A 16,432-nucleotide genomic window follows, 5' to 3' on the forward strand; every position below is an offset into this window, starting at 1 on the left:
TAATAGTGACGTTAACAACAAATTGACAGCAGTAACAACAGTTCTTATCCTTAGCTGGAAAAAGATTCTTGTAATTTTATTAAATGAATTAACTTAAAATATTTTTAATAATAAATTGTATATATTTTTAAATAAAATAGATATATATTACACGAGCTGTTAATTAATTATATACTAAAGTACGCGGACTTATTATGTTGGGTAATATTTAAAATTTATGGTAAAATTAATATGAAAATATTAACTATGATTTTCTTACACCCTAAATTTTTTATATTTATTTTATAGCTATTTCTTTTTTTTTTCTCTCACAGTAATATTTATTATTTTTATCTTCACATTCTCTCTTTCCACTTTCTAGTAACAAGTGCCAAACGATTATTACTCTTGTTTTATTATACTATTACACATTCGGTTATTATTAAAAAAATTAAACTTAATTTTTTTTTAAAATCAATTTAAAAAAGGAAGAATATTCAAGCTTAATATATAAAAAAATTAACCATATATTTAAACAACGCAAAACATCTGGAAGGAAATTAAAAAATATTAGGACTCGACAGATTATAATATAATCATATAAAAAGTTATTATCTATTTAACTCTAAAACACTAACTTAATGAAAATAATGATTGAAACCTCACAAAAGTATCTTCATCACATTTGAGTTTACTTGAGACGTCTCATTAGTTAGTGCTGCAAAAAGCAATTTTGGTCACATGATTAGAAGTGGTCGTTCATATACGTGGGTCCTGTCTGACCTCACTACCGTAATTTTATGTAATCGATGGTTTCTCTGTTATTGAAGATTATGTGTCAACCGATCGAGGACTTAGTCAAGTCTATGCAGTTGAAGTATTGAAGATTATCCAAATTAAAGAGACAAAAATAATAACAAGTGCATTCCTTGTTTAATTTGCATTTACAATTACATTAGATTGACTTGAGACTACATAGATAACAACATTTATATATTCCATTAAGATGCCGAACGAGCCTCAAACACTTACTAGATGGCTCGCCAGCTCTCTTTGCTTCACCACTCACTAAGGTCATACAAATTTACAAAAAAAAACCTACCAAAAAGATATATAAAGGTTACAACACGATAAAAAAAAATTGGAAAAGTAGAGCCTCAAAATCCCTACATCGTACTTCCAACAACGCAGGGCTTCTCTCAGCCACTACAATGCACGTAACCATGTTCTCCTCTGTCCCATTAACCAAGAAAAGATAAAAGAAATTCGACCCCCCAAATAAAATGACACGAGGAATACCTTCTAGCTAGCTACAACATCACTTTTCCCCTACATCAGCCACCCATTTCCAATGGTTTAGTACGTGAAGGAGAGTGAGTGAGTGATTTCTTCATTCAGAGTACTTTATTCTATAAATATATATAGCTAGGAAAAAAGGGAAGCTCAATATATAAATTATATATATAGTCTCATTGCTTTGTTATTGTTTGGTTTAGAGTATACATTAATATTATTGTGAAAGCATGGTGCCTAAATATCCATATAGATCCGAAAGTGAGGCCATAAGGGCAACGGATTCGGATTTTAGATGATCATTGTGAAGGGATAATAGGAGATGGTGATGCAGGGTGAGGGCAAGCCGGTTTTTAAGTTCCCGGTTTTCTATTCTCAACCGGTTCAGTTGGGTCGTGAGGTTCTCTAAATGCTTCTTCTTTCGGTAGCGGGAGCGTCGTGCCGATTCCCGGTTCGACTCCATGCGCCTCAGCTTTCTTTCTTCTGACGAGTAAACCGCCCGGTTCGATCCCTGTGAACCGGAGCCTGGGCTGACCGGTTCTTCCGGTTGGTTAATGAGGGAAAAGAGGTCTTGTATTTCACTTTGGGTCAACATGGTTTCGAGAACCGGTGGACATTGAACCGCTTCGTCTTCGATGAAGAACATGGCTTTGCTCAAATGCAACAGCAAAATAAGAAGAAAAAAACCGGTAAATTCAAAAGAGTGAACCGGAGGGAGGAAGGAAGGGGAAAAGGGAGGAAATGAAGCGTAGGGAGGGGGTATTTGAAGGAAGAAAAGGGGAACACGTGGGGTCCATTAGTGCAAAAGATTTTGGAAAACAAAGGGCACGTAACCCTGCTCACAAAAAACAATTGTTATTATTGTTAAAAGTAGGGTTCAGATGGTCGAATGGCTGTCTTTTAACTTAGTTTTGTTAATTGAATCATTAAAAATTCACATAATATGTAATGCTATCTCAAAACTACTTCACAAATATTTTTTTTTCTTTCTTATTTTTTAACAAAAAAATAAATACTCCACATATGGTATTCCATGCAAGCTTTAGTGTCAGGTGGTGGTGGGGATTCAAGCTTTTTATTATGGTAAGAGAAGAGGGGTGTCCTTGGGAAGATTAGCTTTATCTTAATGACGAAGGATCAAACAAAAACATATAAACAACAAATGGGATTAGAAAGTTGCCGGACACCATAACTAGTGTGCGCCGACGTCATTTTGGAAACGCACGTTAATGAGGTGAAAAAGTCAGTGAAAGTTGCCACCAACAAACATTAAGGGGAAGGTGGACTAACTAATGACTAATGAGTACTGTTTACTAATTACTACGTGAAAAATAAGTGCCCCCATATTATCCCTATTTAGCTTTTATGTTTGTGGCTACAAATTTATTGTTTTCCTCTCTCAAGTCTCAACCCATGCATCCACGCGTAAGTCACAGGCTTCGGTCACGACTCACTAGTAATTTTACACAAACAAAAAATTAAAAATCCAGAGATTTCATGCTTACGTGACGCATTATTGAGAATTTCTAACAGTGTTTAATGTTACGTTTAGATTACAATTAATTCACATGAGGTGTTAAATTTTGTAAAATTACAGTGTTAATAACTTCTTTTTTGTCAATGTAAAGCTTCATTATTAAATTTAAAGTTATAAAAAATATATTAAGTTTATATAAGTTCATACAAATTTAAACTTACATAATATTTTGTCGTACCATTTATATTAACATATTATACATTATTTAAAATATAACTAAATATCTATTATTAAATTTCATATTTAAGAAAATATTTTAAAAATGATAGTTAGATTAAAAAAATTGTTAAAGGTATAAGTTTATAAAGTTTGATACTTTATATCTATTTGACCTTATATTGCGTATATATGCATGCCTCTTAATCTTTTGACTATTTACTGTATATGTGCATAAATTATTTTCCCTAGCTGTCCAAAAGCCGGAGATCAAAAGTGGAGATGAAAAGTAAACAAGTTGAGAAGGAAGAAGCGAAATTCTTATTTTTCATAGTGAAAAATATTTAATTTAGGCCGATTGACAGTGGAAATACTTTTATATCATCAATATATAGAGCATATGTATTGTATCACCTGTCAAAAAAGTTAAAAATAGCTGAAAAACTATAGTAATCACGATAATATGGCATTTTCTTATTTAAGAATTTAGAGAAGGGTTCCCGAGATATAGTTCAATTTGCAAGCACAAATTGTCTAAACCAAGTGACAGAATTGTCTGGATGACATGGATATCAACAAATATACAAAAGTTACTCGCTAATTTAAAGCGTGTGGAGGTGAAAATAAAAAAGTAGATAAACAGGGAAAGCAAAATTCACGGTCTATCAAATTCTCAAACGTGGATGCATTCATACATCTTTCTGTGTTGATGTACTCATATAAGTGCAAATGTCCATGGAGAAATAACTAGTTTAATTTTCCAAATTAAAATGAACTAGCCTAACGGTGGCAAAGACTGACAGACATTGCTATAGCTATTGTATGACCTTAAATTTATTTATTACGGAATTGAAAGGAATATTCTTGGGTAGTTTTCTTAGTTGAGCATTCTTTTTTGGGCAGTTTTATTTTGGTTGGCAGTTGATTCCTCCTGGACTATTAGCAAATAATAAAGCGATACTGAGTGGAGGATAACATGCAATCACTTCTATTGCCATTATAGTTAACCTTGATTGATTTAATGAAGAAAAAAGATAACTAAGCAATCGCTTCTTTTAGCGAGCTAAAGTAGGTTGCATGTGCTGCAAGAAATTTTAATGAAAAGAATAGTACAATTTAGGTGCTTCTCCTTTATCTACAGTAGTATATAGGCATGCACGGGTCCCTTTAGCCACTACCCAGTTTCCTTTGCTTTTTTTTTTTTTTCTTTTAATTTATTTACCTTCGGCATTCGAAACCCTTGTGGCCGCGTTAACACTACAATCACATCTCATCTCATGTAGTTAGTTTTTGCTTCTTTAGACAATAGGGAGCAGATCTCCAACACACAGGGAAATGAGAACGGCCACCATCGTGTAAAGTATCAGCATAATATAAGAAACTGCAGGACGAACTCAAGGAAAGAATTACTTATATTTCTTGAAGGACGCTACATATCAAAAAGTTTATCTATTCCCTTCCTTGGATAATGACCACGAAGACAACGATAATAATAATAATAATAGTAATAATACTGGATTGTAATACAAGTAAATTGTGACCCAAAGCAAATACACAATATCAAGAATTATTATTAAAATAACTTTAGAGAGAAACATACTCCACACACATCCCAGTTTTTCCCTAAAGCTACATTGCAAGTAAAATAACTTCGATAAACAACTATATTATGAAGCAAGAGAATACTAATAATTGAATTTGTATCCTCAGAGATGCATTTTTTAAATATGATAATATCATATAAAAATGAAATATAGAATTGACAAGAAAACTATGATAATAACTAAATACAATTTGGTTTTTTTAATAACATACGATGATATCTTCATAGCATGAAAACATTCAAATCCCTAAAACTTCAGCAATTGCACAATTTAGTGAAATTTTTGTTATCGAGAAGATAATATTAATTTTAAAAATATATAGATTGGACCAATTAGATGTTCATAAATAGGTTTAGACACATTTTTAATTATTATAATTTAGTAAAATTTAGATTTTAGTTTCTTAATTTCTTTTTAGTTTTAATTACTGATTTTTTAAAATTCAACACTTTTAATCTCTAATGATAACATGACAACAAAAAATTGACACCCCGCACAAAATCAATATACAACTTCTTAATTAATTACGTCACTATTAAAAGCAAAAATTTTAATTTTTTAAAAAAAACCCGAGATCAAAAAAACAAATAAAATAAATCCTCACAAAAATATAAGAACCAAAAGCATTTATAACTCACAAAAACGAGTTAATGGAGATAGGTTATGTGCCTGTTCAAAAATGAACGAGTAGGCTGTTTTAAGAATTAACCAGTTTTAGATAAATCCTAACCAATAAAACAGCCTACAACTCTGGCCAAACCAAAACGCATACAGCCCCCCTATTTGTCTATCTGTGATTGGATAAATCGCTAGTATCAATACTGATAAAGTCTGAAGTTATTTGTGAAGATTAACCACCAAACAGTGATTACATACTTTTTAATAAATAATTTCATCCATTGTTCCTCTATTAAAAGTCCCATTCTTTAGTGGCCATCTCTGCCTGCGTGCAGTTCAGCTTTCTTTGATCTGAGACCAGTGTCTTTCACTTTATCTTATCTGAGGAATCGACTAATATCTATATAATTGAAAAACAAAAACTAAATTATCACGAACATGGTAATTGGAAGGGTGGCAATTACAATAATCCAACATATACAAAAACTAACATATGTGTCGATATTTATAACCAGATGCAACAAGTTACCCCGGGATACTCAATCCAACACCAAGTATTCACATTCTGAGCATGCACGTGCGGCATGCACCAAAGACAATTTTGTCAGAAGAGAAACCAATTTCGTAACTCAGAAACGGGGTGCTCACAGAAATGTCCATTTCGATATTCATGGCGCCCACAGATACATTGGATGGTCACATGTTCACAGGAGGAGCTCCCTAAATATGACAATCACATTATTATAATTAGTATTATCCAAGTGAGCAGATTCAGTGAAATAATACCAAGAGAATAGAAACATGTCCCTTAAGCCATATCAGCAACATTGGGGCATTTAATTCGGAATGTAATGTTATAGTATTCCCAAACCAAGCAACTTGTCGAGACAAATGCAAAAAACATTTTCCTAAAAGAAATGCCAGTATGTCATTTCATTTAACCATAACTGGTCGACGCAAAATCTTACCTTAAATAGAAGATCATACGCTATATATTCCCAGGGCAACGATATGGACATTAAACTGCATTTCAAAGGTATCATCTCGTCAAAATTTGGGCTCGATGACGAGGCAGCTGCATAAGCATGCCTTGCTGCTACTGATGCAACAGAGGCTGCTCTGCGGACGATTACGCCAAGACCAAACCCCTTCTTTGATATAACTGGAGATGATGGGCCTGAATCCTCCTGGCTTTGATCTGACATTACAACAGATAGATTCCATTTCATCAATCTTTTTATCTATCTTCTAAATGTTAAAATTGAAACTTTAACTTTACAAACAAGGTTCACAAAATATTTGGTCAGAACGGTCAGACAAGAAACAGTATTGATCATTCAATATACACTGTAGAAGTACTTGCTATCCTGATAGAATAAAATTTAATTGCAAAATCATATAACATAAAACAGAAAGACAGACAGTAATATCATTATTTGAACATACTTTTGCCTGATGAATGAAAAATCATACTTTATAACTTATTTTCTTCCAATACATAAATTCAAGGGGAGGGGACTAGTATTTCAAATTTTCAATACAATCTTTGGAAATCCAATTCATAAAAAAGTTTTTTTACCTGCAACTCCCGAAACAGCTACTTCAACTTCTCCTCTGCCTCCAGGACCTTTCATGTAAATCCTGTCTGTTTTTCCAGGAAAATGGCCAACTGATAAAAGGCTCCCAAATCGAGACTTGCCAGCTGCAATTCAGCAACAGAGAATATATAAACTGACTAATGAGACAGCAGATATATGGTATGTGGCACCCATCAGTCATGTAAAATATAATAAACTTGTGGAATTTCACCATATAAAGGCAATTTTTGGTAGCATTCAAGTGAGAGAAGTCTCTTTTAAAAGAAGCAAAAAAAAAACTACTGTTAAGATGTCCCACAATCAGATAGAAATAGAGCTAGAATACTCTTTATAAGGCTCATGAAATCCTTCTTTGAACTAGCTTTTGAAAGTAAGTTAGACCTAGTTTTTCTAAGAGCTACAATAGTTAATGAATTACACAAGTTTCATTAGTTTCAAAGAGATAACATAGCAAGTCCAGATCAGGAATACATCCACAAATCTTTGTAAAATACTCTGGAGACATGAAATGTGCAAATATGTCCCCAACCGGTTCAAAAGCATTGCTACTTTATAGTATAAAAGAAGCAAATATCTAAATATAGATTACTGACGGAAAAACTACCATCATATGCATCTCGCACCATCTGATAGCTGACAAATCCTGAGAAAAGGGTAAGCTGCAAATCAGAGATATCAGAATGTTTAAAAACTAGTTATTTAAGAACTTCTGCATTTAAAGAGTTTTTGTTTGTTGACATACTCATTTAAGGAGATTCTTAGATACATCAGAGAGAAAATATTGAAAAAAATAATCTGTCCATCCATGAAAAAAGGAATGATTACACAGTGACTTTTGTTAACTTTATATACCCTTGGGTGCAGAAGGAACCGTGTATAGACACTATTGAAATTTTCATTTACTTTTTCTATGATGGGTTAATAGAGAGCTACACCAATGTATGAAAACCCATTTGGAACTAACATGGATTTCAGGTATTGTCTTATTAGCTTGAATTTAATCTGTTCTGTTACAGTAAGTCCTGCCAAACTGTTCTTAAAATTTCATCTGTTCAAGACCAGAAGTTCCTCTTGCCCCTTAATTTAATTTTGTAAAATACAGATACATACAAACGTAGTGAGACTAGTTTCAATTTGTAATGGCCATGCTATAAATCAGCAAAATGTACAGACAGTAATTCACTTTTCAATAACAAGTACAATTGCTATCTTAGCACTACATGTCCAAAAGTGACAATTCTTCCAACTTCATATGTCATTATTAAAGCACATAGAAGCAGTATCCAACCCATATTATGCAGCATATAAGTAAAACAGGAAAATGATTAGAAAGCACTAATCAGAGAATCAAACCTTTGTCTCTTTTTTTTTAGCATAAGAAGCATTGACTTCCAGAGAGTTGCTACTAGTACTACAATCATTTGACACCTTTTCACTAGGAAAGGCTGCCCCATCATGTGCGTTTAGAACTACACAATAGCAATGATCTTTTTCGGTCAAAACCTGCAGGGAAATAAAATGATCCAGACTTGCTTTAAAAAGTGATCAGAGCCAGAATGCAAAAACTAATGATATGTCTACTCCTGTAAATGGGGCAAGTCAAGAACAATGAAACAGGAGGAAACATTCTTAGAGAAAATAATTACAAGATGACAATGTGAATTAAGAATTTACCACCTATATCAATAAAAAATTTCAGCTCTTAATAACATAAGCCTTAACAATTAACAAGAGCAGCTATTAATCTGTACCAAATTTGTTCACTATCATACATTTTTTTAATATAAGTGGAAGTTTCACCACTTGTAGATAAAAAAGTGGAGCATCTTCGTTAAGTAGAAAATGTGAACCACAAAGGATATTGAATACTTAAAAATCCCACACATGGAAATGTGATTAAAAGCGTAATAATAACTTACTAAAATGGTTTATTACCACAGCATCAAAAGTGGAGTCAAAATCATCAATTGCAAAGCATATATCTGGATAAGCAGGTGTCGTTTCCACTTCCTATACACATGTCAATGCCAGTGTGATTGTTAATAAAATTATAAGAATGTCTAAAGTAGATAATATTCGTTCTTTCTCCTCAATGATATATTAAAAAAGATGGGTATACTTGCCTTTTTAGAGTCTAGCTGAAAATTTACACGACTTGGAGATGCATAAACAGTTTTCACAACCTGAGAACAAGCAGTGGGCCACATGCCAAATCAAAAAATATTCTATACATATATTTACGTTTAGAGCTTTAGACATCTTGACCTGAGAAGTATATATATTGCATTGGCTTAAAGCTTCACAAAAACCATCGTCCAAATCATAAGAAAAAAGGCTTTAGAGTTTTAGACGTCTTAAAATGAGAAGTATATATCAAGGTTGGCAAACTTGAGAATTTACATAAACTCGTGAAGTGTCTATAAACTCGAATCGTAAACTTGCAAGAGTTAACCTCATGCAAAAATAATGTTTAAAAAGTCACAATAATGAAGCAAAGCACAATAATAAAGTTAAAAGCATACTTAAATAGTAACACCATATAATGACCATGTGATTTTGGTGCCCTAATTCCAAATGTGGTGTTCCACAACTTGCAGGGAAGGAATAAAAGTGGTGGCCTAATTCCAAGTGGTATCATTTTGGTGAGAAAACATGATTCTCCTTTTGTTCTGCTAAACACGTGGAGTCAAATGTAAACTCTCAAGTTTATCTGAGTTCACCCAATTTTACCTAAAAACAAGTCTACATTCTACTTGACAAGACTTCCGTATCTGGGATCATACAAGTTTATGAGTTCAAATGCTAGTTTAACAACCATGGTACATATTACTGAGAAATAACTGCATTGGCTTAAACTTTCTCAAAAAAAGGGACCCTCCAGTCCAAAATCATAAGGAAAAAAAAAAGGTTTATTTACAAATATATTACAACTTTGCCAACACCAGTAAAAAGTAGATCATGGGAAAGAACAACATAATCAAAGTCAGCAGCAAGTATAACCTAAAATTCAAAGCTATTTCAAAGGGGAAAAAGCACTCTAATAAAGATATTGAATGAGGCAAATTACTGCTGTAGGACACAGAAGGGAATACTACCAACTACGAAGGAACTAAATTAGAATTGCAATTACAATTTAGGATAAATGCAAAAGGTTGAGAGCTAGTGTTCCAGGCAACCTTGATCAAAATATCAAAAAATTCAAAATAAAGATCAAGAACAAATGTAGGACAATCTATTAACCTCAAACTAACAGAAATCTAGAATTCACTGCAAGCAAGAGAAGCATCACACTTTCAAAATCTGAATCCATTAGAAGTGAAGTTCACTGTCACTGACGAAATGCACAAACAGGAACTGTATGTAGGTTCTTAAGACAAACCCTAGTGAGTCTTGCTATAGCAATTAATCATTACTCAAGATAACAAAATAAAAATAACAAAAAACAGAAGTTTGAATAAACCCTAAAGAACTAGTCTACCACTGAAGAAACAAAGGCTCAAAACCTGCCAAAGCAGTAGCCAGAACAGGGACATGATTCAACACTATCCCACCAAATTGAGGGTTGGGGTTGATAAATCTGCCATATATATATATATCAATATCATGTTTAAGACTTGTAATTTATTTTATTTACCGGTATTCACAACACACAAAAGGGTAGAACTAATGAAAAGGAAATTGAACATTATCTTATACAAACAATTACAAGTAGAGTAAGTGGAGATGACTCAACTGGGAGACAGAGATTCATTGCACTACATTTACCTTATATATAGGGGACAAAGGTGTATCCTGCCCAGCTCGATGGTTAAGAAGAACCTGGTGACTAGAGAAATAGATTGTTCAAATCAAACTGCCTAGATAAATGTTTATGAAGAGCAAGTGAATGATAACACTAAATTGAAAAGGCTTTATAAAGCTTATGCAAACACTCTCATGTCCTTCTATTCAAAACATATAAGTTTTTTCTTCTTTAAGTTACAGGATGTTTCAATAAGAAATTACTAGGTTACTCTAATTACAACCAACAGGTATAATGATCCAACAAAATAGGGTGGAAAACTGATGGAAGCTGAATTGGACACTGGTATTTGCCATAAAGGAAATCTTGCATATCAGAAACGGCCATATGATACTATCATACAACTCATCCATCTTGGTAACATTTTAAGAAAACAAGTAAAATTAAAGATCTACACTCTGTACATTCTGCATAAATCAATTGATGCTAGCATATGACTATCATATAAATGAAATACGAATAAATCCTCAGGGCAACCTGAAAAGTGGTGAAGCCACCTAAAAGATTAGGCGTGGGGAAACACCATGGTAGACAATGGACATAAAATTCAGGGAAGAAAATCATTACCTGCAAATCGCAACAGTTACACTGAATGATGTATGAGCAATTAGATTCAAGTAAAATGAACGCCTCCAGTCCACATCTATAGAAGTTTCATCAACTAAGTCGTTCAACTGGTGGAGAAAAAGTGAACAAAATTATTTGGCATCACAATGGATGGACTACCAAATCCTACGTCAAAAGAGTTATCCAATAAGCCACATCACATGTGTGTGTGTGTGTGTGTGTTCAAGAGAGCTTCAATAGATTTTAATATTGAATTTACCTTAGGTGTCCACCTGCGTACAAAATAAGGATCAACACTCTCCGTTTTGCTATTGGAACCAAAACCATGGGAACCCTGTAAGTAAAGAGTTATAAAAGGATCAACAATATTGCTCCTCAACTTTACAACCGTTAAATAAAGATTAACAAGAAATCGAGCGACATTTTTTTAGTTAAAAAAGACACACCAATTTTCTAACAAAGAAAACGAGATCATCATCTTGGCGTCCCCTTGACTCCTTGCCACGGACGAAATACAAATCAAAGACATCATGCCAAAACCTCATATCCATTTCGATATCAGAAGCATCTTGCTCCTCAACTACCGTTTTCCCTATTAAATTGGAGTGCTTCTTCACCATACTCAACAATTCATGCCTTAGCAACACAAATCAGAACAAAATAGTAATAATAATAAATAAATAAAGTACAGTGATGCATGACAGTATTTCTATTCATCCAAGAAAGATAGCCAGCAAAAAGAAGAATGCAGGATGCAACATCATGGAATTGCATTACACTTCCACAATCGACTCATAAAATTGGATGCAAAATTAAGGCACGAACAAGAGAAAGAATGTGAACAGAAGCACTATCGTGAATGTACCTCGAGGGGGTTTCGCCTCCGGCGCCAAACATTTTTTCTGAACCGTTTTTCCAGTTATCAAAATATCACCGTCGAAGAAACTAATAAAGACTAGGGTTTATGGCCAAGATTCGTAGCCGATGTGATCCGTAGCTTGCCTTCTGAATTTCTACAGTGCACGAGAAGAAGACAGGGAAGTTGTTCGGTGCTTTGACACGTTACGCCACTGTGGGAGCGAAGACACTATTTATTAGTCATTTAGTTTTATGTGTGATCCCTCTTGTCACCTGGTCGTTGTAGTATAGTGGTAAGTATTCCCGCCTGTCACGCGGGTGACCCGGGTTCGATCCCCGGCAACGGCGTCCTTCTCAAGTTTTTAAAATTAGATTTATTTTCTTTTTCTTTTTCTGTGAAATCGTTTCATTTTCGCTTCCTTTTGAATTGTGAGGATGAAGCCATATAAAAGGGCCACATGAATGATTTCTAGCCATTTAGTTTCTTAAAACTTTATCAAGGTTTTTTTATATGAGAGAAAAATGACGTTTTTAGTTTTGTATAATTTTAACTCTTGTGTCTTTAATTTTTAAGGTTATTAAATTACAGTTAAATTTAAGTATCCATATTTGATTTTTTTATGTATTTATTGTATATTATTATAATGCTTTTTGTGATTTAATATTTTTATTTTATTTTTCTAATATTAATATTTTTAACTTTGTTAGTGTCGTTGAGCTTTTTAATACATGAAATGAAAACAATTGAAACTCAGGCATTTATATGACCCCAAATATCTAAATCTTGTAGTAAGAAATCAAATTTTAAAATAATTTTTTTTATTTTTTAATAAAAATATCTTTAAATATGTTTGCAAATGAAGTTTTAAAAGATAAAAGGATAATTTTTCATTTTTAACTTAAGAAAATTATATATATTTATAAAATACATAAATATTGATTTTGTATTAACTTATTATTTATTTCTTGTATTAAAGAATTATTAGTTTTATCTATAAATAGTAAAAGTGAAAATTTCGCCCCAAACAGACAGTTAAATTGCTGACTCTAGAGCTTGTGATATTAATTAAATTAAACCCTATTTTAAGTGGCTTTTGTCACAGCTTAAGATAATCTGGTTTATCCGTGAATGTCACATATCATAGCCAAATTAATCAGGTTTTAGTGTTAATTTTTGTCAGTGTTTTTCACTGTTTTGGACACAAAAATAACATTAATACAATTTATGATTTTCGCAACAGGAAATAGTCGTAGTGGCCGAAAGGAGGAAGGGCGTCGATGTAAACTGGAACCGTGGAAGAAAAGTTAGACCGAGAATTGGGTGATTTTGTTTCAGCTAGTGCATGATTTGGTGATTTATTTATTTATTTAAGTGTGTATTTGTATTAGATTATTTGTATTGATTATGTAAAAAAAAAAAAAAAGGTTAAAAAATGTTATTTACTCTTTTTTGGTAAAAATTGAAATGTTAAATTATAACTTTTATTCATTTTTAGAAAATAAAATTTATTTAAGACAGGATAATTTTAGGGTTTATAATTAAAATTTATTATATATTTTTAAGTAAATTCTATTTTATTCTTTAATAATTTATTATTATAAATAAAAATATTATTACACATAATTTTATGTATTTTTAATAATTTGACATTCAAAGTGATTCATATTGAAAGTTAATGTGATAAATTACTAATTTTATATTAACTTAAAAAATATATTAAATTTCACAGTAAATTTATTTTTAAGAATAAGTTAAATATAAATTACTTTGCTTGAAATTTAACTTTCTTACACATTATAAAAATGATTTCTTATTGAAGATATGTTTCCTCCAATGATCAAAGTGATGCTTAGTGGGCCACCTGGCCCAATAATTTGACCGTCGTGGACAACGGGTTTAGTAGACAGATGGAAAAAAGTTTTGCTCAATTTGGACATGCAAAAGTGGCGTTTAAATTTTATTATTATTTAATTTAATTTACATTAAATTTAATTAAAAATTTTAATTTAATTTGAATTTAAAAAATTTAGACCTTATATTTTTATCATAGAAGTTTAAAGTAGTCTAATTAGATAAGCTCGTTTTGCTAGCTCTAAAATATTTGCTAAAATTTTATTTTGAAATTAAACTAACTAAATTCTTCCTTTAAAACTTAATAATGTAACATTAACACTCAATGAGAAAAGGTGAAATGGACATGAAATATAGGTGAATTTTGAAATGATGCAACAGTCTGTGCTTTACAATATATATTTATACATTAATTTGTCCGAATTGGTATAATACTCTAACAATTTTACTAATTGTCAAATTATTATTTGTAGAAATATAATACTCTAGCAAATTTTCAATTGCGTTTTTTTAAAATTAAAAAGGTTGAGAAAGAAAAATTAGGATTAAGGAGACGACCAGGTCAAAATTGTGGTGTCATAAAAAATTAACGAAGATACTCGATAACCTTTAATAATAAACCAATTCAAACTCAATAATTAAATTGTTCCGTTTCCGTTTTATTAATTATCCCAATATCATCTTTGAAACGCGTCCACTATTTCTTGGATTCCCTTGCTGCTGATGTTAAGTCAAGGGACAAAGTTTTAAAAGTAAAAGAAACTTTGTCCACCGAAACAATGCAATGATCATGACCCAAACGACAACATCATGTAACATGAAACAATTGAGAGAGAGTGCGTGTATATGTTAATTTTTTAAAGCAACTTTAGCCCACAGAACATGCTCAATCTACACTAGTAAACGAAACTTGCTGCAACTTGTTTTAAATTAATTAAATCCCATATAAATCAGAAGGCTACCAAACAGGGTATGATCACGATTCCTCCATGCTCATCTGCCTCCACCACCCCTCTCTCTCCCCTCTCTGGCTTTAATTAATTAACTCCTTTACCATTTTCTTTTTTCCTTTGATGGATATAAGAGACGAAAGTTTAGTTCATCAAACCCCATGTAAACCGAAAAAAGTCTATATTTATTATTTAATTAGCACCCTACAATAAATTAATTACCAGTTTGCTAAATTTGGTAACTAATTTTCAATGATGTTGAGCCACACATGAAGATCAATTTATGTACAATCAGAATGCATCGAATCCATAACTTGATTACAAATATGGGATTCATAATTTAATGCTATTCTCCAGTTATACTTAGCAAGATCGACGAACGAAATAAAATGTCACAGAAATGTTATATACTCTGAACAGAAGTCGCGCCAAACAAATTAGAAGTTGCACCAAGAACATTAAACGCAGGGAAATCAAGCTTAGTATAGATTATTTCATTACACATTAAACATTCTTGATTATGTATATCAGAGGCAACGGTGATTATTTCTTAATATCATGTTTGATCTCCAAAACCACTCCAAAACATATATATAACATTATAATATACGATCACTTACCAAGAAAATTAAGAGACGTTGATTGGATTTAATTTGCTCAAGGCCTCAAAGGATATTTATTGGTTTCTCTGTCACTAGTCTTGCTCGACAAGAACAGCTTCACTCTTCTTCCCTTTACCCGTCCTTCTCCTGCTGGCGGTGCCAACGACGCCATCATGGGGAAGATTTCCGTCGTTGAACATCAACGGCAAGTCGTTTTCATCTTCGGCATCTTCTTCTGTGGCGATGCGGATGCAAGAGCAACGATTTAACGATGCAAAAAAAGCCATTGTGACACCGTTGATGAACCACATTGCTACCCCATCAAGCTTTCCACAACCAGAAGATCCTTGGCTTGACGAAGAAGAGTCTCGAACCCTTGACTCAACGGGATTTGGTGATCGGAGACTGAAGAAGCCGTTGCAGGTGGAAGAGGCAGTGGCAGCCATGGAATTAGCTTGCATCTGCATCTAAGTTGAAAGGGAAGAGCATAAGAAGCTTCACGTTTCGTAGTTAACGGACTCTATTGAGATTGAATTTGATATTTTATTGTTATTCTTATGCGTCACTTTTCAGCGTGTCATTATAATTTGTTGAAATGCAAATACATCTTTTCCCCCTTTTTCTTTTTCACAAATTTCATATTAACAATTTTAATTACTTTTCATGGACCAATTGCAGTCATAATTCTATATTATAAATAGTTAACTACAATCTTAATCTTTATTTTTTAATTAATTATAACTATACTTTTTCCTTTAAAATATATTTTTCTTGTAGATTTATGTTTTCATATAAGAAAATATTAATAACATATTTTTACCACACTTTTTATCGCATTCGTTGAAGTTTATCAGAAATTATATTAATTAAAAAAATACTACCAATATTTTTTATGATATTAGTTGAAAAATACAATATTTTTTTTGCTAAAATTATAAAATATATATATACCATCGTATAATTTGTAATACATTCTAATGTAATTTTAAAAGGTTACTTATTAATTTTTTAATCAA

At 32.1% G+C, this 16,432-nt stretch overlaps 3 protein-coding genes and 1 non-coding gene across 5 annotated transcripts; 1 reads left to right on the forward strand and 3 right to left on the reverse strand.

Annotated features, from left to right (window-relative positions):
• Positions 1-1,489: 1,489 nt before the first annotated feature.
• LOC113866256 (basic leucine zipper 4-like) lies at positions 1,490-1,918 on the reverse strand. Its single transcript, XM_027501135.1, has one exon. The coding sequence runs from the start codon at positions 1,916-1,918 to the stop codon at positions 1,490-1,492; it is 429 nt and encodes a 142-aa protein (XP_027356936.1).
• Positions 1,919-5,635: 3,717 nt separating this feature from the next.
• On the reverse strand, positions 5,636-12,167 carry LOC113865020 (uncharacterized protein KIAA0930 homolog). 2 transcript variants are annotated; one of them, XM_027499333.1, is made up of 12 exons: positions 12,020-12,167; positions 11,601-11,790; positions 11,414-11,488; positions 11,155-11,261; positions 10,551-10,611; positions 8,909-8,968; positions 8,721-8,795; positions 8,139-8,288; positions 7,390-7,444; positions 6,767-6,889; positions 6,156-6,385; positions 5,636-5,907 (listed from the first exon to the last, which is right to left on the reverse strand). In XM_027499333.1, the coding sequence occupies exons 1-12, from the start codon at positions 12,049-12,051 to the stop codon at positions 5,884-5,886; spliced, it is 1,182 nt and encodes a 393-aa protein (XP_027355134.1). In that variant the 5' UTR covers positions 12,052-12,167; the 3' UTR covers positions 5,636-5,883. The 2 variants fall into 2 exon arrangements, with proteins under 2 accessions (XP_027355134.1, XP_027355135.1); XM_027499334.1 differs by lacking the exon at positions 8,909-8,968.
• Positions 12,168-12,288: 121 nt separating this feature from the next.
• On the forward strand, positions 12,289-12,360 carry TRNAD-GUC. Its single transcript has one exon. It is a non-coding gene; the product is annotated as a tRNA-Asp (tRNA).
• A 3,079-nt stretch (positions 12,361-15,439) lies between these two features.
• On the reverse strand, positions 15,440-15,920 carry LOC113865983. The gene has a single exon (XM_027500830.1). It carries the CDS (start codon positions 15,881-15,883, stop codon positions 15,509-15,511), a length of 375 nt encoding a protein of 124 aa, XP_027356631.1. The 5' UTR covers positions 15,884-15,920; the 3' UTR covers positions 15,440-15,508.
• Between the last annotated feature and the right edge of the window lie 512 nt (positions 15,921-16,432).

This window comes from Abrus precatorius, unplaced genomic scaffold, assembly GCF_003935025.1.
Source record: "Abrus precatorius isolate BTA unplaced genomic scaffold, Abrus_2018 Scaffold4, whole genome shotgun sequence".
Taxonomy (NCBI): Eukaryota; Viridiplantae; Streptophyta; class Magnoliopsida; order Fabales; family Fabaceae; genus Abrus; species Abrus precatorius.

What these genes read in the sequence shown, in the direction of transcription:
- LOC113866256 (XM_027501135.1), bottom strand. Translation starts at nt 1,918, where the DNA reads ATGTTCTTCATCGAAGACGAAGCGGTTCAATGTCCACCGGTTCTCGAA.
- LOC113865020 (XM_027499333.1), bottom strand. Translation starts at nt 12,051, where the DNA reads ATGTTTGGCGCCGGAGGCGAAACCCCCTCGAG. An exon ending in GGAGGCGAAACCCCCTCGAG is followed by an intron (nt 11,791 to 12,019) that starts GTACATTCACGA and finishes TGTGTTGCTAAG; the next exon opens with GCATGAATTGTTGAGTATGG. An exon ending in CTAAAAAAAAAGAGACAAAG is followed by an intron (nt 7,445 to 8,138) that starts GTTTGATTCTCT and finishes TCTGATTTGCAG; the next exon opens with CTTACCCTTTTCTCAGGATT.
- LOC113865983 (XM_027500830.1), bottom strand. Translation starts at nt 15,883, where the DNA reads ATGCAGATGCAAGCTAATTCCATGGCTGCCACTGCCTCTTCCACCTGC.